At 42.6% G+C, this 26769-nt stretch overlaps 1 protein-coding gene across 1 annotated transcript in view; it reads left to right on the top strand.

Moving 5' to 3' along the window:
• The first annotated feature begins 10863 nt into the window (after positions 1-10863).
• The window catches only part of racgap1 (Rac GTPase activating protein 1), a 31442-nt gene continuing 15536 nt past the window's right edge, over positions 10864-26769 (top strand). Inside the window, exons 1-7 of the mRNA XM_078534711.1 lie at positions 10864-10945; positions 13068-13156; positions 14047-14249; positions 19093-19232; positions 20976-21051; positions 23558-23611; positions 25575-25637. Coding sequence (XP_078390837.1) covers positions 13072-13156; positions 14047-14249; positions 19093-19232; positions 20976-21051; positions 23558-23611; positions 25575-25637 — 621 coding nt within the window. The 5' untranslated portion in view covers positions 10864-10945; positions 13068-13071. The remainder of the gene's footprint in view (positions 10946-13067; positions 13157-14046; positions 14250-19092; positions 19233-20975; positions 21052-23557; positions 23612-25574; positions 25638-26769) is intronic.

Raw genomic sequence — 26769 nt, 5'->3', positions numbered from 1 at the left:
GCCCCTCATGATTTTGAACACCTCTATCAGATCTCCTCTCAACCTCCATTTGTCTTAATAGAATTTTGTGATCGTAATATTTTGTGCCAACTGTCTCAATTTGCTTTCCGGTTTCCTTGAGGCCGTACCTTGACTGCAGTAGAGAGAGCGACTGCTCTGCTACAGCAGTATAGAGACTGATAGAGGAGTAAGCAAAACTGAGCGGCACCACAATGTGGCAGTGTCAGTTGAAGTTGCAGTATGTTGTCAAGAAAAACTTGCAGGGCTACGGGCAAAGAGCAGGGGGCAGGGGTGGCACTAATTGGACAGAGCCAGCAAAGGTACGATTGGCTGAATGGCCTGCTTCTGTGCTGTGCAATTCTATATTGTGGCACTGCACCCATGTTCTCACAGGCCGGGGCAGATTTTACTGCAGTGGGGAATCTCGTTGCCTGCTGACAACAGCGCGGTGAGGGCAATAGGATATCTGGGACCTTTGCAGCAAACGACAGGCCAGTATATCTCCATAATCATGGAGATTTCATGACTGAGACACTATCAGAGGAAGAACTGAGAAGGAAGGTGAATTAGGGTAGGCAAGTTAAATGTCAAATCAGGTACAGAAAGAGAAATAAGGACAGGGAAAGAAAGATCGGATTAAGAGAGGGAGAGTCAGAGAGAAAGAAAAAAGTAAAACCTTAAAATATGACATTTTTAAAAAATCTCCAAAAACAATTTGCAATCTGAAGGAGTGTGACTCCACATTGAAAATTGTTTAATTTCTGGACAGGAGAAGTAGATAAGCGCTTATTAACAATTATCACATTGTTACAAAGGAGCATAGGATCACAGGAGCAGGCGTAGGCCATTTGGTCCCTCAAACCTGCTCCGCCATTTAACTTGATCGTGGCTGATCTTTTACCTCAACACCATCTTCCCGCACTGTCCTTGTATCCCTTGATGTCATTGGTATCTCGAAATCTATCCACCTCTGTTTTGAACATACTCAATGACTGAGCCTCCACAGCTCTCTGGGTCAGAGTTACAAAGATTCACCACCCTCTGAGTGAAGAAATTCCTCCTCATCTCAGTCCTAAATGGCCTACCTCATATTCTGAAACTGTGTCCCCTGGTTCTAGTTCTCCCAACCAGGGGAAACATCCTTCCTGCATCCACCCTGTTGACCTGTGTAAGAATTTTGTACACTTCAGTGAGCTCACCTCTCATTCTTCTAAACTGTAGAGATTACAGTCCCAGTCTCCTCAACCTCTCCTCAGAGGACAATCCCACCATCCCCAGGAATTAACTTAGTGAACCTTCATTGCACTCCCTCTATGGAAAGTATATCTTTCTTTGGGTAAGGAGACCAAACCGACACACAATACTCCAGGTGTGGTCTCACCAAGGCTCTAAACAACCGCAGCAAGTCTTCCTTACTCCTGTACTCAAATCCTCTTGTAATAAAAGCTAACATGCTATTTGCTTCCTAATTGCTTGTCGCACCTGCATGTTAGCTTTCAGTGACTTATGAACAAGTCACCCAGGTCCCTTTGGACATCAACAATTCCCAATCTCTCCCATTTGAGAAATACTCTGCATTTCTGTTTTACCTACCAAAGTGCATAACTTCACATTTTTCCACGTTATATTCTATCTGCCATGTTCTTGCCCACTCACTTAGCCTGTCTCAATCCCCTTGAAGCCGCTTTGCATCCTCCTCACAACTCATATTCCCACCAAGTTTTGTGTCATCAGCAAACTTGGAAATATTACATTTGGTCCCCACATCCAAATAATTGACATAGATGGTGAATAGCTGGGGCCCAAGCACTGATCCTTGCGCTACCCCACTAGTCACAGCCTGCCAACCTGAGAACGATCCATTTACCCCTACTCTCCCTACTCTCTGTTTTCTGTCCATTAACCAGTCCTTAATCCATGCCACTATATTACCCCCAATCCCATGAGCTCTAATTTTGCTTACTAACCTCATGTGGATCCTTATCGAAAGCCTTCTGAAAAACCAAATACATCACATCCGCTATTTCTCCCTCATCTATCCTGTTAGTAACATTCTCAAAAAGCTCCAACAGGTTTGTCAAACATGATTTCCCTATCATAAATCCATGTTGACTATGCCCAATCCTAATATTGTTTTCTAAGTGCCCAATTATCTCATCCTGTATAATAGATTCTAGCATTTTGTCGACTGCTATGTCAGGCTAACAGGTCTGTAGTTCCTTGTTTTCTCTCTCCCTCCTTTCTTAAATAGTGGGGTCACATTTGCCACCGTCCAATCCGCAGGCACCATTCCAGAATCTGTAGAATTTGAAAGATGGTCACCAATGCATCCACTATCTCTACGGCCACCTCTTTTAACACTCTGAGATGCAGATCATCAGGTCCAGGGCTTTTATCAACTTGCAGCCCCATGAATTTCTCCAACTATCCTTTTTTACTAATATTAATTTCTTATAGCTCCTCAATCTCATTGGTCCCTTGGCTCCCCAATATTTCAGGGAGCCTTTTTGTATCTTCCTCTGTGAAGACAGACACAAAATAATTGTTTAGTTTCTCTGCCATTTCCTTATTCCCCATTATAAATTTTCCATTCTCTGCCTTTAATGGGCCCACATTTATCTTTACTCAGCTTTTCCTTTTTATACACCTATAGATGCTTTTACACTCTGTTTTTATGTTCCTTGCTCGTTTACTTTCATATTCTATTTTCTCTTTCTTAATCAATTTCTTGGTTCTCTTTGTTGAATTTTAACGTTCCTAATCCTCAGGCTTACTTTTTTTTGGCAACTTTATAAGCCTCTTCCGTTGATCTCATAGAATCCTTAACTTTTCTTGTTAGCCATGGTTGGATCACTTTTCCTGCTTTTTTTGTGCCATAAAGGAATGTAAATTTGTTGCAAACCATGTATTAATTCTTTAAATGCTAGTCATTGTCTGTCTAGCATCATACCTTTTAATGTAGTTCCCCAATCTACCTCAGCCAACTTGCCCCTCATTCCATCATCGTTTCCTTTGTTTAGATCAAAGACCCTAGTTTTGGACTGAATGGCAAATTATAGTTACCCTTCCCTGAAGGCTCCTTTACAACGAGATTATCAATTAGCCCTTGCTCATTGCACAATACTAGACCTAAAATAGCCTGTTCTCTAGTTGGTTCCTCAACATACTGTTTTGGAAAACCCATCGTGTATACATTCCAGGAATTCATCCTCCACACCATTAGTGCTCATTAGGTTTACCCAGTCTATATGTAGATTGAAGTCCCCCAGGATTACTGTATTACCCTTGTTACATGCACCTCTAGTTTCCTGATTTATATCATTACCACTACTGTTTGGTGGCCTATAAACAACTCCTACCAGTTTGCTTTCCCTTGCTGTTTCTTAGCTCCACCTAAACTGATATTGATCTTCTGATCTAAGACCCTCCCTCACTAATGTGCTGATCCCATCCTTTATTAACAGTGTGACACCACCTCCTTTTCCTTTTTGCCTAAATGCCAAATACCCTTGAACTTTCAGTTCCCAACCTTTGTTACCCTACAGCCACATCTCTGTAATGACAGTTAGGTCATATCTGTTTATTACTATTTGTGCCGTCAATTCATCTACCTTGTTGCAAATGCTGCACTGAAAGGGTACTTTACAAGGATAATTATAGACCTAACTGTCTGTGGCAAGTTTAATTAACGTACAAATCCAGCTCACTGGGAGGTCGCTTTTGTGCAGCAAATGGCTAAACAGCACAAATTGGCCAGCACCGTTTGGCAATCCGCAATTCACAGGATGTCTCTTCCTCGCTACAAATTGCTAGTCAATTTGCACATTACAAACGGCGAGCATCATTAGGATGCTGCTCTATTTTCAGCAAAACCCGGCCCTTCTTATTCACACCCTCCACGCAACACCGCCCCCAACCCCCGGCCCCAAACAAGCTAACAGACCTTCGAAGGGCCTCGCATTTCTCTAGCACCTTTCACAACCTCAGGATGCCTCAATGCACTTTACAGCCAATGAATACTGTTTCGAAGTGCAGTCACTGTTGTAACAGAGGAAACGCGGCAGCCAATTTGCGCACAGCAAGCTCCCACAAACAGCAATGTGGTAATGACCAGATAATCGGATCATGTTGCTGAGTTGCAAATATTGTCCAGGACATCAATATCACCAGGATTTCTGCTTTGAAATAATGTGGTGGGATCTATTACATCCACCTGAGAGGGCAGACGGTTCAACATCTCATCTGAAAGGTTGCACCTCTGGCATTATAGTTCTCCCTCAGTACTGCACTCTCTCAGTGCTACATTGGGAGTCTTAGCCTGGATCATGTGCTCAACTCTCCAGAGTGGGATTCGAACCCATGCCTAGACAAGTGTGTTATCTGCTCAGCCACATATCCTGTATCAGTAGTGCGGTGTTTTATTTTGCTGTGTCACTAACTTTATCAAAGCCCTCCCCCAAAAACAACATCTGTGTTCAAGCGCTTCAATCATGACTGTACTTTTTGCTGGGCTTCTCCTGACCGGCCGTTACCCTGCTATTTATCCATAGCCACCTTCTTCAAAATCTTGTCATAAAAGTAGCCATTTATAAAGAAAGATTTGCATTTATATAGCACCTTTCACAACCTCAGGACGTCCCAAAGTGTCTTACAGCTAATTAAGTACTTCTTGAATTGTACTCACTGTTGTGAGATAGGAAACTCGGCCGTCAATTTGTGCACAGCAAGCTCCCATAAACAGCAATGTGGTAATGACCAGGTCATCCGTTTTGGTGATGTTGATTGATGGTTAAATATTGACCGAGACATGAGGAAATATCCCCCACACTTCTTCGAAATAGTACCATGGGAGCATTTACTGTGGGGGGGGCAGCATTTATACCTGAGGGGGCAGACAAGGCCTTCATTTAAAATCTCAGTGCTCAGTGCAGCACACCCTCAGTCAGGCTAGATTTTCATGCTCTCATTTCTGGAGCAGGACTCAAACCCACAACCTTTTGTTTTAGAGGTGGAAGTGCTGCCAACTGAGTCACAACTGATACCTAGGTACAAAAGCTGTCATGCTTTACAGATTGTGTTGCAATGTAATCAGTGATAACGATAAAACTAATACAGCCTTAGGTATTCTCTCACCGTGAGGGAGATCAGTTACATTAGTGTGACAACTCAGGTGTGACAGGGAGTGAGTACCATGCTTGTAAGTAGTGCCTGCTATAGGGAAGACTGTTAATTTGTTCGCTATGTTATGATCGTGGTGTCAAATAGAAATGCAAGCTTCATTTTTATATTCATAGTGGCATTTGAACATTTTCTTCTGTTGGGTAACTACATTGGGGAGGTGCCAGGAATGTCACTGGTCTAGTAATCCGGGGGGGGGAGGAGAGAGTGAGAGAGAAAAGAACAAACCCATCTGGTTCACTAATGCCCTTTAGGAAAAGAAATCTACTGTCCTTACCTGGTCAGGTGGCTCCAGCCCCACAGCAATGTGGTTGACTCTTAGCTGCCCTCTTAAATGGCCGAGCAAGACACTCAGTTGCATCAAAATGCTACAAAGTCTAAGGGGAATCAACCTAAAGACAGTAATCCTCACGCCTTCTCCTCCCTCCCAGAAACATGATAGGGTCCCCCTTGTCCTCACTTATCACCCCACCAGCCTCCGCATTCAAAGGATCATCCTCCGCTATTTCCGCCAACTCCAGCATGGTGCCACCACCAAACACATCTTCCCTTCACCCCCCCCGGCGGCATTCCGTAGGGATCATTCCCTCCGGGACACCCTGGTCCACTCCTCCATCACCCCCTACTCCTCAACCCCCACCTATGGCACCTCCCCATGCCCACGCAGAAGATGCAACACCTGCCCCTTCACTTCCTCTCTCCTCACCGTCCAAGGGCCCAAACACTCCTTTCAAGTGAAGCAGCATTTCACTTGCATTGCCCCTAACTTAGTCTACTGCATTCGTTGCTCCCAATGCGGTTTCCTCTACATTGGAGAGACCAAACGCAAACTGGGCGACCGCTTTGCAGAACACCTGCGGTCTGTCCGCAAGAAAGACCCAAACCTCCCTGTCTCTTGCCATTTTAACACTCCACCCTGCTCTCTTGCCCACATGTCTGTCCTTGGCTTGCTGCATTGTTCCAGTGAAGCCCAACGCAAACTGGAGGAACAGCACCTCATCTTCCGACTAGGCACTTTACAGCCTTCCGGGCTGAATATTGAATTCAACAACTTTAGATCTTAAACTCCCTCCCCCCATCCCCACCCCGTTTCTACCCCCTCCCTTTTGTTTTTTTCAATAATTTATACAGATTTTTCTTTTCCCACCTGTTTCCATTATTTTTAAATCTACAACTAATACCTTGTCAGTCTTTCCACCCCACCCCCACTAGAGCTGTACCTTGAGTGTCCTGTCTTCCATTCTTAATTAGCACATTTTCTTAGATAATATCACCACCTTCAACACCTCTTTGATCCTTTTGTCTGTGACATCTTTTGATTAGCTGCTCCTATCACTGCTTGCTTGTCCCTACAACCACCCCACCCTCAACATCTCTCCCCCCACCCCCCACCTTAAACCAGCTTATATTTCACCCCTCTCCTAACTATACTTCAGTTCTGTTGAAGGGTCATGTGGACTCGAAACGTCGACTCTTTTCTTCTCCACCGATGCTGCCAGACCTGCTGAGTTTTTCCAGGTAATTCTGTTTTTATTCTAGTAAGTGGTTCAGGTGGTTTGCGTTGGCAATAATGCTTTCCTGGCATTATTCTATCATGGCATTCTGGCTAGCAACTTCACCATAACATTATGTAATAGCATACGATGGTTAGGAATAGAGTTTTTTTCTCTCATCCAGTTTTTAAGTGGGTTTCCTAGAAGCGTGTAAGTGAAAACCTCATCTCAAGTGTTTTTTTTTAACCCTCCATATCTTTGAGCCTTTACGTGGAGACATTGCGCCAAATCTTTTGGTCTCTGGATTGTCGGAGACCAGACATATGACCAAAGATGCATGTCAGGGCCCTGTGGACCTACATGGGAATTACCCGGGAAGCTTCAACATCCTATTGGAACCCACCCTCCTACACTTCACCCACTTGCCCACCCTACCCCCCTCACCCATTCATTCATTAACATTCAAACTGGACCTTTAAACTTACCAAACGGCAGCTAGTGCCATAAAAAAAGGGGCATGTCTCATCTTATCCCGACTCCACCCCGATGGAGTTCCCCAAATGATGCCGTGCTGCTCTCCCTATAGGGGGGTAGTCAGCTTCCTCTCATTTTTAATCTATTTCCCAATCCTCTCTGACCCTCTTCTCCTATTCTTTTCCTTCAAGGAGGCTTTGTTTGCTTTCAAATGTTAACTTTTTTTAGAAATCAAATTATAATGAGGAAAGGCACTCTGTCCATCTCTCTCTCTCTGCATCTTAATCTCACTGTCTCTCTTTCTGTCACTGCTGTATTGCTGCTGCTATCTCTGTCTTGCAAATGTTAACAATAAGAATCTCTATCTCACAGGCATTCACAAGGGGATCATTTTTAGTTTATAATTTAAACAAAATTATTTCAGTAAATTTTGAGGGATTTATAGGTTGGGGGCGGGGGTGCTGCAGGGGAATAATATACTACCACCCAATGGCCAGATTGTGATGTTACACGGTAGTTCCCATTATGAATATAAACATAGGAGTTTATAATATTAAAAGAAAGTGATGAGGACAAAAGTGGCAACAGAAGTTAGGCCTTTATAGATAGGAAGTGCACACAGATGTAAGATTTTTAACAAGTCACAGATTGAAATGTTTAATTCATTGGCAACTACCATAAAGCAAACATTAGAACTCAAGCTATGATCTGCACCTGACTCCCATTTGCCTCATGTTTTCAACCTGACCGGAGGTGACAGGTCTATGTTAAAGGGCAAAGTCTAAGTGGTTTCTAATTGTTGCCTGGAACCAGACTTGGATAACAACCTTGACATCACTTAATGGTTTATGTTATTACAGAAAAGGCTGATACAATATGTCAACTGTAAAATTAGGCCAAGTGTCCCTGCCATTCACATTCATTTGTGCAAATGATGAGTTTGTACTCATGGTTTTCACAGAGCGAAATCTCATTGCTTCAGGGACTGTTTATGCAAAACTGTGGTACTTGGGTAGCAAATCACAGGAAATGCTAAAACTCCCAGGATTTTTAAAATATTTGTTATTGCGATGTGGGCTTCGCTGGCTGGGCCAGCATTTATTGCCCATCCCTAGTTGCCCTTGAGAAGGTGGTGGTGAGCTGCCTTCTTGAACCACTGCAGTCCCTGTGGTGTAGGTACACCCACAGCGCTGTTAGGAAGGGAGTTCCAGGATTTTGACACAGCGACAGTGAAGGGTCGGCAATATATTTCCAAGTCAGGATGGTGAGTGGCTTGGAGGGGAACTTCCAGGTGGTGGTGTTCCCATGTGTCTGCTGCCCTTGACCTTCTAGATGGTGGTGGTCGTGGGTTTGGAAGGTGCTGTCTAAGGAGGCTTGGTGAGTTGCTGCAGTGCATCTTTTAGATGATACACACTGCTCCCACTGTGCATTGGTGGTGGAGGGAGTGAATGTTTAAGGTGGTGAATGGGGTACCAATCAAGTGGGCTCCTTTGTCCTGGACGATGTCAAGCTGCTCGAGTGTTGTGGGAGCTGCACTTATCTAGACAAGTGCAGAGTATTCCATCACACTCCTGGCTTGTGCCTTGTAGATGGTGGACAGGCTTTGGGGAGTCAGGGAGGTTCTTACTTGCATTAGTCACTGGATAGTGGTCAAGAGCAAGAGCCCTGGCTGATTTCCACCCCCCACCCCACTTCTCTCTAGTCCAGGGGTGCTGGGGCCAACTGCAACCCTCCGGTATATCTCTACACTACCTTCAATTTTTATTATGATGGATGAAAATAAGAACTTGCATTTCTATATCGCCTACAACCTCAGGACATCCCAAAGGGCTTTACAACCAATTAAATCAATTACGTCAATTTAAAAAGGTTTGCTCTGCCAATTGCTGACAGTAAAATGTTGAAGATAAGGATTTGGTGAATTGCAGAGAAACTGCAAAAAACTATTTAGAAATATACCAGCTTGTCTCAAGATACATGGTGTTCAATGAATTCACTGTGACATACCTGCCACCTACTGGCCACCAGAGATATTGTGGGTGGCATGTTGTACTTTGTTAATATGAATACATTGCCCTTTTCAGCAACCTCACCATGAAACAACACAACCATCTTGCATGAGATGCCATTTTGAAGAAACAAGCAAATACTCGTGACCCGTGCTCTAATGTTTTAGGCCATACTAAACATCAGAAATGTGTCGAGTACTGAGGGTGAAAGAGCTGACAAGAAAATCAATTCCTTCCATTTCCTCGCTGCTCATCGGGTTTTAGCTTTGGGTACAAATAGATCTAAGGAGTCATCATCTACAGCCAATCATCAATTATAGCCTGTCACCATCTACAGCCAGTGTCCGCCAGCAGCCAGGCACCAGAAGCCAGGTACCTCCAAGGCGGGAGAAGAGTGTTCCATTAGTAGGCAGCCACCAACTGCAACTAGCTGTCAGGCATCCACTGGGAGCCACCCAGAGCAAGAGGTTGCCAGCTGCCTGCTGTGAGAAGCAAACCAGTGAGAGAAGACAGTCAGCTTCTCTGAAAAAATGAGGAAGTTCCCTAGGTTATAGGGGATAGAGCAATGTAGTTATTACCAAGAGCATCAGCAAAGCAGGAGAAATGGCAGCAGGGTCCAGAGGGGTAGATATGAGAGAGCTAGCCAGCCTTTACTTGGTATGATAGCCTCATATGCACATCTATAAAAGCCCATCAACATCAGGAAAGCTGATGACAGGATAACAGTCCTGAATATAGGCCTGTGACATGTCGCTACGCTGGATGTGGACTTGTGATTGTTAACAACTTATATTTATATAGTACCTTTAATGTAATAAAGCATCCCAAGGTGCATCAAAATATGACACTGAGCTATGTAAGGAGACATTAGGTCAAATGGCCAAAAGCTTAGTCAAAGAGGTAGGTTTTAAGGAGTGTCTTAAAGAAGGAGAGGTTTAGGGAGGGAACTCCAGAACTTGGGGCCCAGGCTGCAGAAGGTATGGCTGCCAACAATAGAGCAATTAAAATTGGGGATGCTCAAGAGGCCAAAGTTAGGTGACCTCTAGTTTCCTGAGAATGCGGGAGAGCAGCCAGGAGTGTATTGGAAGCAAAAACAGACCTGGAAAAACTCAGCAGGTCTGGCAGCATCGGCGGAGAAGAAAAGAGTCGACGTTTCGAGTCCTCACGACCCTGCTGAACAGGGTCGTGAGGACTCGAAACGTCGACTCTTTTCTTCTCCGCCGATGCTGCCAGGCCTGCTGAGTTTTTCAAGGTAATTCTGTTTTTGTTTTGGATTTCCAGCATCCGTGGTAGCTTTTAGCTTTTTGTTTTTAGTCCATTATTTATACTGGGGGGGATTTCCCCACATTAACTGTGAAGAAATGAATAAGCCAAGAATGCCAAGCTAGATGCAAGTTGTATAAGGAAAAGAAGCATGAGGGATACAATAGTAACAAAATTATTATTCACGTTTTCTAGCCTTCCTTTGATGTAATGGTTAAGTTCTGCATTACTTGTGCACTTTTCGTTTGGTCACTGAAAGGGGTGGTGGGGTGTGCGGCAGAAAGCCAGGGTCTTCTAACTAGAAGATTTACGGTCGGCTAAACAGCGCCCGCTTCTTTATTGGGGGATGCGGAGATGTTCTCGCGCAGGCACCATGACGGACGCGTGACGTAATCACGCGGCCGTGGTCAACGTCGCGCCCTGATTGGTCGTTGGGGGAAATTTGAAATCAGGGCCCGCGGGGACGTCTGTAGTAACGGAGCGAGGCGCCGGGGCGGAGAGAGGGCGAGAGCGCGGCGGGATCGAGCGGTAAGGACTCCCGGCGGAGGGGGGGGAAGGCATGGATTCGCGACCCCCAAGGCTTATTCACTTCCCTGAGGCCCCCCGGACTGGTGCTGGTCGCCCCGGTCGCGGATGCTGCTGTTGGTGATGGGCGGTGGGAGCTGGGCTTCTGGACCCAGTGGGAGAGCGGGAAGAGCCGTTTGCCTTCCCTCATCCCTCATCCCTTCCCTCTGGGATCCCTCTCTCCCTGATCAGTGAGCCAGCGGCATTCCTGCTGCCTCGAGGCGCGAGCTGGACCCTCCAATATACCAACCGGGCCACGCTACCGAGTACTTATAAAAGGCGGATTTGTATTTCTATAGCGCCTTTCCCATCCCCGGGACACCCCCCCCCCCCCCCCCCCCAACGCATATTGCACCCAGTGAAGCACTTCTTTTGAAGTGTGGTCACTGTTGGAATGTAGGAAATGTGGCAGCCAATTTGTGCACAGCAAGATCCCACAAACAGCAACGTGATCATCTGCTTTTGTAATGTCGATCGAGGGATAAATATTGACCAGGACACCAGGCTGAACTCCCCTGCCCTTCTTTAAAACAGTGCCACGGGATCTTTCGCATCCACTGCAGATGAGGGTCTCAGTTTAACACCTCATTCAAAAGTCAGCACCTCTGACAGTGCAGCACTCCTTCGGTACTGCGCTGGGAGCATCAGCGCCAGTACCCAGTTTGTGCTTGCTCATCTGCAGTAGAACTCGAACACGTCATCTTTGAACTTGAAAGTGAAAATGTTACTGTTTTATGGATTAGAGTAATACAGCTGCTAAACTTGTGTGCTGATAGATCAGCACACAAGGAACATTGGGTGAGGTGGGAAGTGGAAGGACTTTCCTTCTATCCCAACAAAAGGATTATGAGCTAACCTTTAATGGAGCCTGATTTGTACTTGTGTAGTTTCAATGGAATAATTTCAGTCCATAGCATTGACTGCCTAACCCCACTGCAATGCTGAGGTAGTATGTTTCTGGTCTTGAACTGGGTGTATTGTGTACTCGTGGGCACGAGTGGGTTGTGGTTAGATATCAGCAGTTAATGATGCTTTTGTGCCTTTGCTGTGCACAGCACTTTAATGCTTGTCCTTCTTGCATACTTAAGCAATATTTTTTTATTCTGTTTGAATGGAAGGTCCCATGTTTTTGTTCTTTTGAAGTGAGCAGTTTTCCCCATCCGTTAACAGTACAGCTGGGAGCACAGCCCACTTGCCATACAGTGCTGTTAGAACTTGGATTTTTAAGCACTTAATGGGGCTGCTTCATCCAATTTGTGAGGGATGATTAAGCAATTCTTTGCAAATGAAGTTTTCCTTGGAAGCAATATTGTTGTTAAAGATCTCTGAGGGATGACTGTTAGAAATTGAAGAACCGCTGAGAATTGTTTTTATGTTGCTGGAGGCACCTTGGCTGAAGCATGTCACCTGGGATTCTTCCGTTTGTTCTGTTTGCTTCAATTAAATTCTATGGAAATGATTCCTTTAAACTGTTGTCATTTGTGATTGGACATGCTCAGCTGAATAAATTATTATTTTGTCACTATGGTATCAAACTCAGCCCTTCATTCTGACTGGTGAAGTCATGGCATTCAAAGTTTCCATTGAGTAAATATTAATATTAAATTTCTACTGTTGAGCGGCAGTGTTTGCTCTGTGCTACTGTGTTTCTGAAAGCCCATTCCTCCAGGTCTTATCCCTTATGAATTATAATAAGACTGAACTGGGATTTCTGGAACTGAGAGGATAGGAAAGCCACCACCATATTTGGACTGACAGCCATTTTATAATTTTCAAGGGAACATCTGGCTGCAACCGCACATGTGGAATGACTTGTGACTTCCAGCCAACTGTTGGTTCCCTGCAGGTGGAGAGACGGGTAGAAGATGAACCTTCACTTAAACTACCTGTCAGGCTAAAATTCAGTTGGTGGAAGGTAATTGCGTTTTGAAGGAATTCGACTCCTGTGTTGGTTTTTCTCCCTTTGCAAGTCCAGTGTGTGCAAGAGAATATTTCATTGGGTTTAAAACTGAGGGATGTGTGGAAGCTGTGTCACTGTTATAGTTCCATTACTTTATAATGTTTTAATCCTTTTTTCTACATATAGGAAAATGGAATCCGTAATGGTCACTCTACGGAACATGTTCGAGCAGTTGCTCAGACAGATGGAAGTACTGAATGAAGGAACTGAACCTCGTAAGCATATTTAATTTCGCCAATATTGGTCATGATCAGTGAGATTATGCACCTAGTTTACTTTTAGACACTTGGAATTTTAATGGGTATGTTGTGTCGAACCAACAGGATAGGGGTTCAAACCTGGCTTGGTGAGCTGTACAACTGTGTGTCATGAAGCCTTGTGGACCAACCAAAACAGTTATAATAGAAAAGCAGCTCATTCCTTTCAAACAAAGATTTCAGTTGTTTGATTTCTACCAGCATTTAATGTCAATTCACTTTCTTTTATTTATGAACCTCTATATCTCTGCACACTGCCCCGAGCTGATCTGCTCTGTGTGCTGGTTCCTCAGTCCTCTTGACTCCCATTCAGTTTTCCCTGATGTCAGTTGCTTATATTTCACACTGCTCAAGTTTTGCCCACTCGCATTTCTTAGGCCCTGTGGTTTGAATGGATCTGTTTTCAGCCCCATCCACCCCTTTTGGGATTAGGGATTAATGCCATTGAGCAAGTCTGACTTTGAGAGTATACCATATCAAGCGGATCGGCCTGGGAAATCTGAGGAGGAGAGAACAGCAAAATTTGCAACATAAACCCAAGTTGAAAATGAGTCAGTGTGCACAGGGCAATTGCATCAAAGGGGTTGGGACAATGTTTTGGATACTCCAGGTTCAGAATATCTTTAAGGTCTGACAATATTGTATATAATTTTTAACCCAAGTACTGCCTTTTAGGGAAGAAAATGGCAAATTAATTTAGAAGCAAAACTGAGTATCATTGCATCAACACAGCAGTTTGACCTAAGCAAGACTCATATTAATGGATAGCATGGAGACAGGATAAGCATGTTATATTGGTAAGCACTTTTTTTTTAAAAAAAATTATATCCGTACCTTTTTTCTAACAGAGTTTATTCAGTTAGCCAAAAACTTTGAAGAGTGCAGAAGAAGATGGCAGAAGACTGAGCTGGAGCTGTCCCGTGCCACAGAGTGCCTAACAAAAGCTGAGACTGAACGAAGTGCACTTGATGTCAAATTGAAGCACGCTCGTAACCAAGTTGACGTAGAAATGAAACGTCGGCAGAAAGCAGAAACAGAGTGTGAAAGACTGGTATGTCTGGCTGATTTTAAAATTGTATTCTAAACCACCAGTGCTAAAAACAAACTGGTTTCCTCATTTCTGTATACAGGACTGGCTATTAGATTAAGTAACCACCTCATAATATTAAAGGAACTATGCACTTGGTCAAACTGCAATAAGTGTTTGAAGCTCCTCTTCGGCCCTCAGCTGTTATAGTGTGGCAACTGTTTTCAGAAGCAGATTTATCTTTTAGGGACCAAACGCTTTTATCCACTGGATTGAGGACTAACGTGCCTGGTTTAAGCATTTAAGACCCAATAGTGATTAAATCACTGGCAAGGAAATACAATCTCCACTACATTCTCCCATCACCTCTTGAAGTTGCAAATGACACATCACCAGATCAATATGTGCAGGCTAAAACTACTTGGCCCAGATTTATTTACAGGTGAAGTGATACACAGAAGCAAAGACTCAGCAATGTACTAATAGCGCAATATGAGAGAACAATACAGTAAGAATGAATCCACAAAGGGATGTCTCTTTTTGCAATGAACCACATTTTACAACCTGTTGGCATCTGGTGGGTTCTCTGGGTACACATTTGGGTCTCCTCTTCTGTAAACCTTTTGAGATGACACGTTTGCATGTGGAACATGCAAGTTACTACTTGCCCACAGGTTGTGGGCTTTATGCTTTCTTTCAGATTAAAGCCATTTCTTTTGAAGTAAACATCAAATGGAGATCTTAATATTTATACCAGGCTGAGCTGGAATTTATGGTTTTCTTTGCATATTTTTCCATACCATTTATCCACTTGACTCGGATTGGTCACACTCGCATGTGAGTCGAAAGATTGTGGGTTGAAGTCACACTGTAAGGCTAGTAGAGTGCTGTTTTGTCAAATGTGAGGTGCTTCCTTTCGGATGAAATATTAAGAGATCCATCTGCCTGTTTATCTTCTGTGGTGTTATTCAAAGAAGAGCAAAAAACACAGGTTAACAGGTCATTGATTGCATTTGCTATGCGCAAAGTGGCTGCTGCATTTACCTAAGTAACAAATGTTTGTACTTAAAAATAACTGTTGCATGTGATCCATTTTGAGATGCCCTGGAGATGTGACTGGATACTTAACTAAATGCAAGTTCCATCTCTTTCTAATTTTCCTAATGGCTTAGCAGTAGGAGAGAAAAGGGCTGTATGAATCTGGGTATCAAGCTATACACAGTGTCATCTCAACTTGTCTTCTGCTCTGTTATAAATAAAACCATAATAAATGCGCTCAATCAGGCTAAATTACATCATGTGACTGGTAGTGGCATACAGTGAAAACTCCATTATATAATTCTCAAGAAACAATGAAACAAAAGGAAAAATTCTGGAATTCAGGAACCACTCAGCAGGTCAGGCAGCATTTATACAGAGCTGTTAGAAATGACATTTCATTTCTACGTAATGTTTCATGTGTGGACAGATTTGAAAACCATGATGGGGAAAAAAATTGAGCTGTTACTTAACTGGGAGCCAAAGGAGGTCAACATGACTTGGTGTGAGTAAGGATATGGGCAGCAGGGAGTTTTGGATGACTTTGAGTTTACAGAAGGTAGAATGTGGAAGTCTGGCCATTCGCAGAAGGTCATTACCTGAAGGGTTAACACTACCTTTCTCTTTTCACAAATGCTTCCTGCTAAGTATTTTCAACATTATTATGCATAGCATTAAAAGAATCAAAAACTATAATCAAAGTCAATTTTATATTAGTAAACTGGCTTTGCAATATATGTCTAACCTAGGTTTGAATACACTGAGATAATGTACATAGAGGCAACTACTTCCTGTCATATATTCCTACATTTTGGTCGTAAGAACAAGGAGGTTATGCTCCATGGAAAATGTTTCTTTCTATATCACTGAAAAGTAGAGACGTAGGTTAATAAGGCCATAAAGTAACAAAGCACTGGGGTTCATTTCTAGAGGGGTGGAATATTATGTTCAACTTGTATGGGGCCATTTTTAGACCACACTTCGAGTTCTGTGAATAGTTCTGGTCTCTCCGTTTTACGAAAATGATTTGAGGCACTGGAGAAAGTGCAAAAAAAGATTCACTAGGGTGGCACCAGAACTGAAAGGCTGGGGCTCTTCTCTCAAAAAGAAGATTGAGGGATGGTCTATTAGAGCCCTTTAAAATTATCTAAGTACTTGATGGGGATGACCAGATGCTTCCATTTGCAGGGAACGGCAGAACAGGGGGCCATAAATATAAGATAGTCACTAGTAAATTCAATAGAGAATTCAGGCAAAGCTTAAAAACCAAGGGAATGGTGAGAATAGGGAACTCTCTATTGAGCAGGTGAGGTAAATAGTATATGCACTTGAAGGAAAGCTAGATTCACACATGAGGGAGAAAGGAATACATGGATATGGTGACAGAGTTAGGTAAAGAAGGATGGGTGGGGGCTACACACTGACATAGACCAGGCGGGATGAATGCTCTGTTTCTGTAAATTCAATGTCACTACCATTAAAGCTCAAGTTTAAAAATGTGCTTCTTGTAACACGATGTTGTCTATTGCACTGAAGTATCTAACAGCCAGCGTGCTGCATTATTGCAAAGTTTATTTCAACTGGATTACAGCTGATGGCTGTTAAACTCCTGACAGCCAGTTGGTGAGTAGGAGACCAGAAGCCAATCTTGGTTTTAGATTTATTCAGAGTGAAACATAACAAGTGTATACCTCTAACTTTACTCCCACACCAGTGTCAATAAGTGTCTCTTTATATGCGCTCAAGTAATCATTCAATTAATGCCGTCCCATATATGCTTGACCTCAATTTATACAATTAACAATAGTTAGCAGCAAGGAGCCAGTACAAATACAGATGGATTCATCAGCCCAAGGCGTTTTCTCCAACTTCATGAAGTATTACACAATCTAAGGCCTTTAGAAAGTATTGCATCTGTATACAACACTTCAGACCTAATTTTAAGAATCCAGGGCCACCATTGCAATGCAAGACTATCTTCCCTTTCCCCAATCTGATGAAGCTGCAAAAGAAAAGCTTGCTCAGAGAGGTTGACCTGTACACTTGGTTTACAGATTGTACAATCTAATGAGGCTTCAAAGGATTGCTTTTTTAAAAACAAATCAGAGGTTTCCATCAAATTGCTTGCTAGTTCTCAATGGAATGGGGTGGGGGAGGGGTGGGGGGTGGTGGCTGCTAGTTTTGATGGAAAACTGTAAGTCGGGCTGGAGGAGGTGCACCGAAGAGAGTAGCCTGAATTGGGACTGAGTGCTACCTTCCAGTATTAGACCATGCTGGTATTTGAAGGAAGATGGTCAATTTGTTCACATTTCAGAAATGGGACAAACCTAAGTTGGGAATTCCTGTACCCTTTTGAGAGGTACCGGTTGAAGCATTACGCAACACTATTGTGCTTTGGCAACTGCTCTTAATTGTACCTAAGACACAGAGCACACTTTTCTTTCCTTCTTGATGATGCAGGAGACAGCAAACAGTAATTGAGGTGCTGCTTTTGTGGGCTCAACAACCGTGCTTGTTATAAATCAGTCCGTCCATCCAGTGCTTCTTCAGATGAAGCTGATACTGTAGGATGCTGCACAATGACTGCATTATGATAGCCTCATAAATACTGGTCACTGATATTCGTACTTGTGCTTTGGAGCCACCTGGACATCAATTGAGAGCAAACCTTTTCTCTTTATAAAGACCATGGGATTAATATGAAGAACTCTGCTTACATGCACTTAGGAAAGCTGCCACCTTATAGAAGCGCTGTCTCGTCCACAGAAGCCATTGTAAAGATGCTGCCCCTTGCAGGGACAGCACTTATCGCTTCCCTCGTGCACACGTGCGTGGAAAGCTGTCAGGTGCATAAAGTATTTGAAGCAAATCCTCAACTCTTTTTAGTGCAATGTCGTAGCCCACAGTAACTGAACATTGGGAAGAAAAGTGTGGGGGTAAATGCTAGAAAGTCACAAACGAAAGGATCATTGGATGAGACCAAGTAATGCATGGAGCACCATGTAGCAGAGGGAGCACTGAAGCACAAACGTCCTCACTAAAACTTGCCTTTTCTTAAAGCTCTGCTTGAACAAGAGAGCTTTCCAATTTTTTTTTCTACAGTTGAGGTTTACACTGTGGGTGGAGCATTAAAAATATGTCAAATTTAGGACTAGAATGCTTTATATATTAGTCTGGCCTGCCTTATCACTGCCTATAAAATTGGATAGAGGGAGGTTAGGTACCTGATTTTCTGATCTGTTGCCTGCAGTACCTCGTTTGCAACACTGAGCTGTGAAAAATTGGGGCTATAATGTCATCTTCATACACCAAAACAATTTTATTGGGGTTCATGTACCGATTAACAAGGTAACTTCTAAACCATGGAACCTTTTGTAACCATTCGTGCATACCTTGTTTCCCATTTAGTCTTCAACAATCACATCACACCACACCATCTTGGCAATGGAGTGGTGAATATTTATTCACGTATGTAACACTGTCAGATATTACACACGGCCTGATGACTGCCTTAACTTATAGTGGAGCTTCTCGTACAATTGAGTTCCATTTTCTCCAGCTTGATGGCAGTGACAGGTGCTTGGAGTACAGCTGTAGGAGTAAACCGGTAACCTGCCCCTGTTTCATTCTTTGTGCACCAGCTTAAGATGGTGAGCGTTGTCAGGCAGTTTGACCATCGCAGCCAAACCCAAATGCTATCCTCACCTATCTGTATGCACAAGGATCACTGGAGAATGACCAGAAGCAGGCACTGTGACCACATTAAGATTTGATTTGACTTGAGCCAGTGGTACTCTTCCATTGTAGTAATTACTTTCTTTCATTTAAGGAACGTCAGATTCAGCTTATCCGAGAGCTCCTCATAACAGAAGGCTCGACCAGCATTCAATTAAATGAAGAACAGAAGTCTGCTCTTGCTTTCCTCAACCCCAAATGCTCAAATCCTAATGGATATGCATCCAACAAACGGTAGTACTTTTCAGTCACCAACAATTATTTGCGCTGTTGGTTTTAGGGCAAAGCTTCAATTGGGGAGGGGAAAAGAGAGTCAAGCGTGACTTTTATATGCTGTTAAACCAGGAAAGGTCACAATTGAAATTTCAGTCAACACTTAGAGGAAGTTGCATAAAGGGGCAGTACTTTTTTATGCAAAGTACTTTTTCACACAATTATGCTTAAATTATTTGGAAAATCAAAGCACTGATTTTCCTACAGCCATGGTGATCCTCCAGTCAACACTCTATCTTTGCCAGGGTGATCTAATAACTGCAGCTTCCCTGTATGCCCCAGTACAAACAGCTAGAGGCTGGACATAAACCAGTCCAGAGGCTGCTTTTGGTGCTGCCCATCCCTGCAAAACCACAGGACAGGCTGAGAGAGGAAATTTCCAAACCTGTAGTGTAGTTTTGAGGTTGAGTCTCCAGAGTGGTTTTCTGGCCAGTTTGGAGTTCTGCCTCTTCCAGCTGTTTATAGTAGAACTGTTCCAGGATGAATTGAGATCCTCCCTACCTGATGTCACTGCAGTGGCAGTGTCGGAAGAGAGACTCTATTCCAGGGTCTTGATGCCAGCAAAGAACAGCCCAAGAATTCTTTTGAGTGAATTATTTTCTTTTATAATGGAGTACTTTGTGCAAAAAAAAAAAGTTTTTTTTCCCCTTCCCTGCCCCTCCATTTCCCTTTCTCTCTAATGGGTGCCTGTGACGCATTCTAATGTGCTGGTTTAGAGAGTTCAGTGTTTTATCAAAATGCTCTTAATTAATAAGATTCAAAATTAAGTTAGAAGCCACCTCAAAATACCTTAGGGTTTCCTTACTTTTATATTTTTAAAGCACTTGCACCAGAAGCATTGGTGTACAATTAGATATTAGTAGAAGCCACGTTTCTTGCTCATGAATTGTTCTGCATGGAATTACCATTCTAGCTGAAGAATTTGCAATCCAGAATGTTTTTTTTACATTTGGATCAGTAAGTGAAGTAGATCAGAGCTGCAGACAGTTGGAAATTTGAAGTGTCAACTTGGCTTACTTTCTGTACTCTCCTTTGAGTAAGTTTGTGGATTCGAGTCCAAATCTAGAGCTTGAGTATACAGGCTGACACTTTGTACAGTGCTGAGAGAATGCTCCATTGTCTGGGATGCTGTCTGTAAACTGAGGCTCCATGCCTGTTGAGGTGGATGTTAAAGACCCCACTGTTCAGCCTTCCCAAAATGGTATTCCCTCAATCCACATCACCAAAACAGATTAAATGGTTATTCATCTAATTTGCTGTTTATGGTACTTTGCTGTGCGCAAACTGGCTGCCGCATTAGCCTGCAAAGCAACAGTGGCTGCATTTCAAAAATAAGTTTTGAAGCATCCTGCGGATGTTCTCCTGTTACGTGGCATCATCTTGACCCTCTTGCAATCAGTTTATCCAGTTCTAAAGATTTCTCACTCCAGATGGAAGCGCAAATAAATAAAGGACCTTCTGTAGTCGAGAGTGCCATTTATTTTCACCCTTGAGTGAGACCAAATAATCAGTGGTGTTGCTGCTTTTTTTTTAAATGCTATTTAGGGAGAAATGTGCCCTGATCATATTGTTAATGACAGGAGGGGGGAGCAGGGCATGTGGTAGCCAAATATCTTGCAATTGTAGAGACTTGGGATATCATAAAGTAGGTAAGTCAAATGAGTGTTGTTGATGGTTCCTAAATATTTTTACTTTTCTTTTTAGACTATCTACAATAGATGAGTCTGGATCGTTTATCTCTCATTCCGACATTAGCTATGACAAGACTGATGACTCATTGGTAATTCTTTTCACATATCTTTTGTTAGATAAAGTTGAGGCTGCGTTCGTGGGATTTGATTGAAGGGTATCAGGAACTCCCAGTGAATCTAAGGTGGTACAGTCTCTCCTGTTCAGTTCTGTTTTGCATTGAAAGGATTAGTTTATTTGCTTTATTGAATTATTCAATGTAAACAAAATGGTGCTGAAGCAAAATATGCTTTTAAAAAATGTAAATTTTCCCATCAGATTGGAAAATAGCGAATGTAACTCCTATTCAAGAAAGGGGGGAGCCAAAAGCAAGAAACTACAGACTAGTTAACCCAATACCTGTCATAGGGAAAATGCTTGAATCATATTATTAAGGAGGTTATAGCAAGGCACTTCGAAAATCTTAGTGCAGTCAGGTTTGTGAGGGGGAAATTGTGGTTGACTAATTTATTGGAGCTCTTTGAGAAAGTAACAGGCAACATGGATAAAGCAATAAAGTTGATGTGGTGTACTTGGGTTTCCAGAAGGCATTTGATAAGGTGACACATCAAAGGTTGCTACACAAAATAAGAGCTCATGGTGTAGGGGGTAGCATATTCACATGGATAGAAGATTGGTTAGATAACAGGATGCAGAGAGTAGGGATAAATGGGCCATTTTTGGGTTAGCGAGAAGTATCGAGTCAAATGCCACAAGGATCAGTGCTGGGGCCTCAGCTATTTACAATCTGTCGATGACTTGGAAGAAGGAGCTGAATGTATGGTTGCTAAATTTAATGATGACAAAGATATAAGTAGGAAAGTAAGTTGTGAGGAGCACATAGTGTACAAAGTGACTTAGATAGGTGAAGTGAGTGGGCAAAAATTTTGGTTGATGGAGTATAAAATGTGAACTTGTCCACTTTAGTAGGAAGAATAAAAAAGTAGCATATTACTTATTGAGAGAGATTGCAGAACTCTGCAATACAGAGGGATTTGGATGTCCTGGTACATGAATCACAAAGTTAGTATTCAGGTACAGCAAGTAATTAGGAAGGCAAATGGAATGTAGTCGTTTATTGCAAGGAGAATAGAATATAAAAGTAGGAATGTTTTGCTACAGTTGTACAGGATGTTGGTGAGACCACATCTGGAGTACTATATACAGTTTTGGTCTCCCTATTTAAGGGAGGATATAATTGCAATAGAAACAGTGCAGAGAAGGTTCACTTGACTGATACCTGGGGTGAAGGGGTTGCCTTATGAGGAAAGGCCGGATAGTCAAGCCTGTACTCATTGGAGTTTAGAAAAATGAGAGGTGATTGAAACAGATAAGGCCCAGAGGAGACTTGACAGGGTGGATGCTGAAAGGATGTTTCATTTTTTAAGGCTGAGTTAGATTCTTGACTGACAAGGAAGTCAAAGGATATGGGAGGTAGACAGGAAAGTAGAGGCCACATCGGATCAGCCATGATCTTATCAAGTAGTGGAGCCGAATGGCAGCCTCCTCCTCATTCGGATGTTTGTATGAATTGTCGAGTAACTTGAATTAACTGACTTTAAATTAAGAGGTGCAGAGAGTACAGGCTCCTGTGTAGACTAAGTCACTGTTGATGTTAAAATTGTCCTGGGGAGAGGTAAGGCAACTTGACAAAGCACTGGACCAAGAAGCGTCAGTGTTAAGAATTTTGGTAACCATCCCATTCAAAATTTTAGGCAACCGTAATTTCTGTATGGGGACTTTTTACAATATTGTAACCTGTTTCTCCAGAGCATTGAGCTCTATAAATTCTAATCTTTGTCCAGGGCATAATACTTTTATCTGTGCAATGAAGACAAATTATTTCACAAATAAACTTATGAATTTTGGTTTGCATATGATATTCCCTGCTCAAATTCAGGATTTACATAGGCTCATTAAAATTGTGATTGTTTCATGTGTTCAAGGTGAGCAGCTGAATAATTGGTTGATGGGGAGTATCATTCATATAATTGAAGGGTGCTCTTTAAACAGCCAGTGCTGTGACCGCGTGTTATATAAACACAATTGTACTGTGTTCATGTTACTCATGACAACTCTGAAATGAGGCAGTTTTGCTATAGAGTTCTAATGTCTACTGCTTTGGACAGGTAGAATATGGAGTTTGCGTGAAATTCCATTGTGGGGTATTCTCTGACATAGGCTAGTGGCAAGCAGATGCTGGCTAGGGAGAAGTGGAAAAGCATAGCGATCCATACTGGCTTCTCTGAAGCACTTTCTCTAATAGAGTAAGGTACGTAGTAGCATGGGGAGACTAAAAAGAAGAGGCGACAAATGTGTTAAATAGCTTGGTGTCCAGATGTCCCCTGAGTTCAAACACTTCAACTTGGCATTATGTGAACACTCATGGTGGGCTGGCTGGCTGGTTCACCGTCAGTCTATCTAATGTAGAAATTTTACGTTTGCGTCTAAATTGAAAAGCGTAACCAGGGAATCTTTCCCAAAAGTTATTTAAGATTGAATGATTTATTTTGTCGTTGTTGCTGAGAGAAGAAACAATTATCTTTTTCTTGATGCAGGACTGGGATTCCTCCATCGTGAGGACTGTCAAGTTAAAGAAAAGAGAAAAACGGGTAAGTTTCAAACTTTCTTGCTCGAGTTATTTATGGCTCCATTCTGAACAAGCTGGCAAGGATGGCCCAAAGTCCATAAAACAATGGACGCGACCACAACCATCTGTTACAAGGCATTTCCATGAAATTAGCATTGTAATCATGCCAGTTGAAAATCACGTGTATAAGGACAACCAGATCTGTCTGTACTGTATTCTGTGGGGTATCTCCATTTAAATAATAATCTGCGCTTCCTCCCAAAGTCTCATTTTATACTCCATTTGCCAAATGATCCATTTATCCCAACTGTTTTCCTGTTATTAGCCAATCCACTATCCATGCTAATATATTACTCCCACACCATGAGCTTTATGTGGTAACCTTTTATGCAGCACCTTATTTGAAAATCCAAATAGTCTACATCTGCTGTTTTCCCCTTTATCCACCCTGCTTGTTACATCCTCAAATAACTCTAATTTGTCAAACACAACTTCCCTTTCATAAAACTATGCTTGATTTTTACTAAAAGCCCTGCTGTTACTTCCTTTAATAATGGATTCCAGCGTTTTCCCAATGATGGATGTTAAGCTAATGGGCCTGTAGTTTCCTGCTTTCTGTCTGCCTCCTTTTTTGAATGGGGGCATTACATCTGTGATTTTCCAATTGGCTGGGACTTTTCCAGAATCTAGAGAACTTTGGAAGATTACAACCAATGCACCCACTATCTCTGCAGCCGATTCCTTTAAGACCCTGGGATACAGGTCCAGGACACTTGTCAGCCTTTAGTCACATTAGTTTTCCCAATACTTTAACTTTTTCTCTTGTGATTGTCTAAAGTTCCTCCCTTTTTCCCCTTGATTTTGTACTAGTCTTGGGGCGCTTTTAGTGTCTTCTACTGTGAAGACAGTTACAAAAGACTTGTTCAAAGCCTGTGCCATTTCCTTGTTTCCCATTATTAGTTCCCCAGTCTCATCCTCTAAATGACCAATGATTACTTTAGCTACTCTCTTCCTTTTTATATAGTTGTAGAAAATCTTACTGTCTGTCATTATATTTCTTGCTAGTTTGCTCTCGTATGTTCCAATTTCTCCCTCATTTTTTAGTCATCCTCTTCTGGTTTCTAAAATTTTCCCAAATCTTTTGGCCTACCATTAATCCTCGCAGCATTGTAGGCCTTTTCTTTTGATTTCATACCATCCTTAACTTCCTTATTTAGCCAGAAGTGCCAAATGGATGATCTATCTCAGCCTCCTCCAGAGTTCCCCAGTATCTCAGATGCCAGTCTTCAGCCAATTCAATTCACTCCACATGATATCAAGAAGTGGCTGAAGGCACTGGATACTGCAAAGGCTATGGGCCCTGACAATATTCCGGCAATAGTACTGAAGACTTGTGCTCCAGAACTTGCTGTGTCCCTAACCAAGCTGTTCCAGTACAGCTACAACACTGACATCTACCTGGCTATGTGGAAAATTGCCCAGGTATGTCATGTACACAAAAAGCAAGACAAATCCAACCTGGCCAATTACTGCCCCATCAGTCTATCAGGTTTTTGATATGCCATTTCTATAATTACAAGTTCACTCATGGCTGCAGAACATTGGACCATTGTACCTTAGCTGGAAGCACTTTAACACAATTTTCCTGTTAATATTATAAATTAGTGTATCAGATTCCTTACTGATTGCATGGCCATTATTAAATCTGCTTTTATTTCACCTTCAGCAAGAAGTCTCTGGTGCATCTGTGTAAATGAAGGCTATTTAAACCTGGATTAAAGGTCATGGGTAATATAATTTGCCATTTCTGTAATTACAAATTTCACTCTTGGCTGTGGAACATTGTATCTTACCTGAAATCACTTTAATTTATAATGCAGATAGGAAAATTGTGTTCGTGCACCAGATTCCTTCCTGATTAATAATGGCCGTGCAATCAGTTATGTCCAGGTGTGTTAAAGAGTTTTGTACCTGCTTCTTTCCAGCGTTCAAGAGTCCTGGTTGACATCCAGCCGGCCCCAGCTAAACGGTCACGATCAATTGAAAAGGTGAGCATTAGTGATAAATGTGATATACAACAGTTGGTGGAGTATGGGAAACCAGCCAGGACTGCATTGGGATAATCAAGTCTAGGGGCAGCTAAAACGTGGATGAGGGTTTCAGTTGCAGATGAGCTGAGATGGAGGTGATGTTAGAGGTGGAAATAGACAGTCTTAGTGCTGGCACAAATCTGAGGTCAGAAGCTCGTCCTGTGACCAAATGTGACACCCAAGGTTGCGAACAGACTGGATTAATCTCAGACTATTGCCAGTGAGAGGGATGGAGTCGGTAGTTAGGAAACAGAGTTTGGAGTGGGAACCGAAGACAATGGCTTCAGTCTTCCCGATACATAATCGGTGGAAATTTCTGTTCATCTAGTCCTGCATGTCGGATAAGCAGTCTGATAATTTGGCAACAGTGGAGGAGTCGAGAAAGGTGCTGGGTGTCATCAGCTGGCATGTGAAATCTAACACTGTGCTTTCGGATGATGTCGCCAAGGGGGCAGCATGTGGATGAGAAATAGGAGGGGGCCAAGGATCGACCCTTGGGAGGCACCAGAGGTAATGGTGCAGGAGCGAAAAGAGAAGCCATGGCAAGTGATCCTCTGGCTATGATTAAACAAGAGTGAAACCAGGTGTGGGCAATCCTACCCTAATGGATAACGGTGGGGAGTTGTTGGAGGAGGTTGGTGTAGCCATCTGTGTCGAAGGTTGCAGGCACGTTGAGGAGGGGAAGTTTACAATTTAGGAATTATGCTGAATGAAGTATTTATTCTGGAATACCTAAGCTGCATGGAACGGAATTGTTTTGCTGCCATGTAGCTCCTCTTCCCCTTAGGTACACATATTTTGAATAATGAACTGTTCATTGTCCCAAATACAATCAGGTGATAGAGTCTGGCATTCTAGTCGGGAGTTTGCAATTATGTTCAACAAAGGTCCAATTCGCTCAAATGAGGGACCTACTCTAAATATTTGCCACGCCAACTATGATGGGTATTGCTATTTCAACTGCTGTGTTCACTTAGTGCTATATGTTCTTTCTCATCTATTTTCCAACAAAAACAATTGAATTGAACAAATGAAACAAATGAAAAGCGGTACTGGACCAATTTAAATGTTGCTATAAATGGTTCCAAAG

The sequence above is a fragment of the Cetorhinus maximus genome, chromosome X (genome assembly GCF_964194155.1).
Source record: "Cetorhinus maximus chromosome X, sCetMax3.hap1.1, whole genome shotgun sequence".
NCBI classification, from domain to species: domain Eukaryota; kingdom Metazoa; phylum Chordata; class Chondrichthyes; order Lamniformes; family Cetorhinidae; genus Cetorhinus; species Cetorhinus maximus.
The sequence above is the reverse complement of the archived record's forward strand: the minus strand, read 5'-3'. Positions and strand labels throughout refer to the sequence as shown.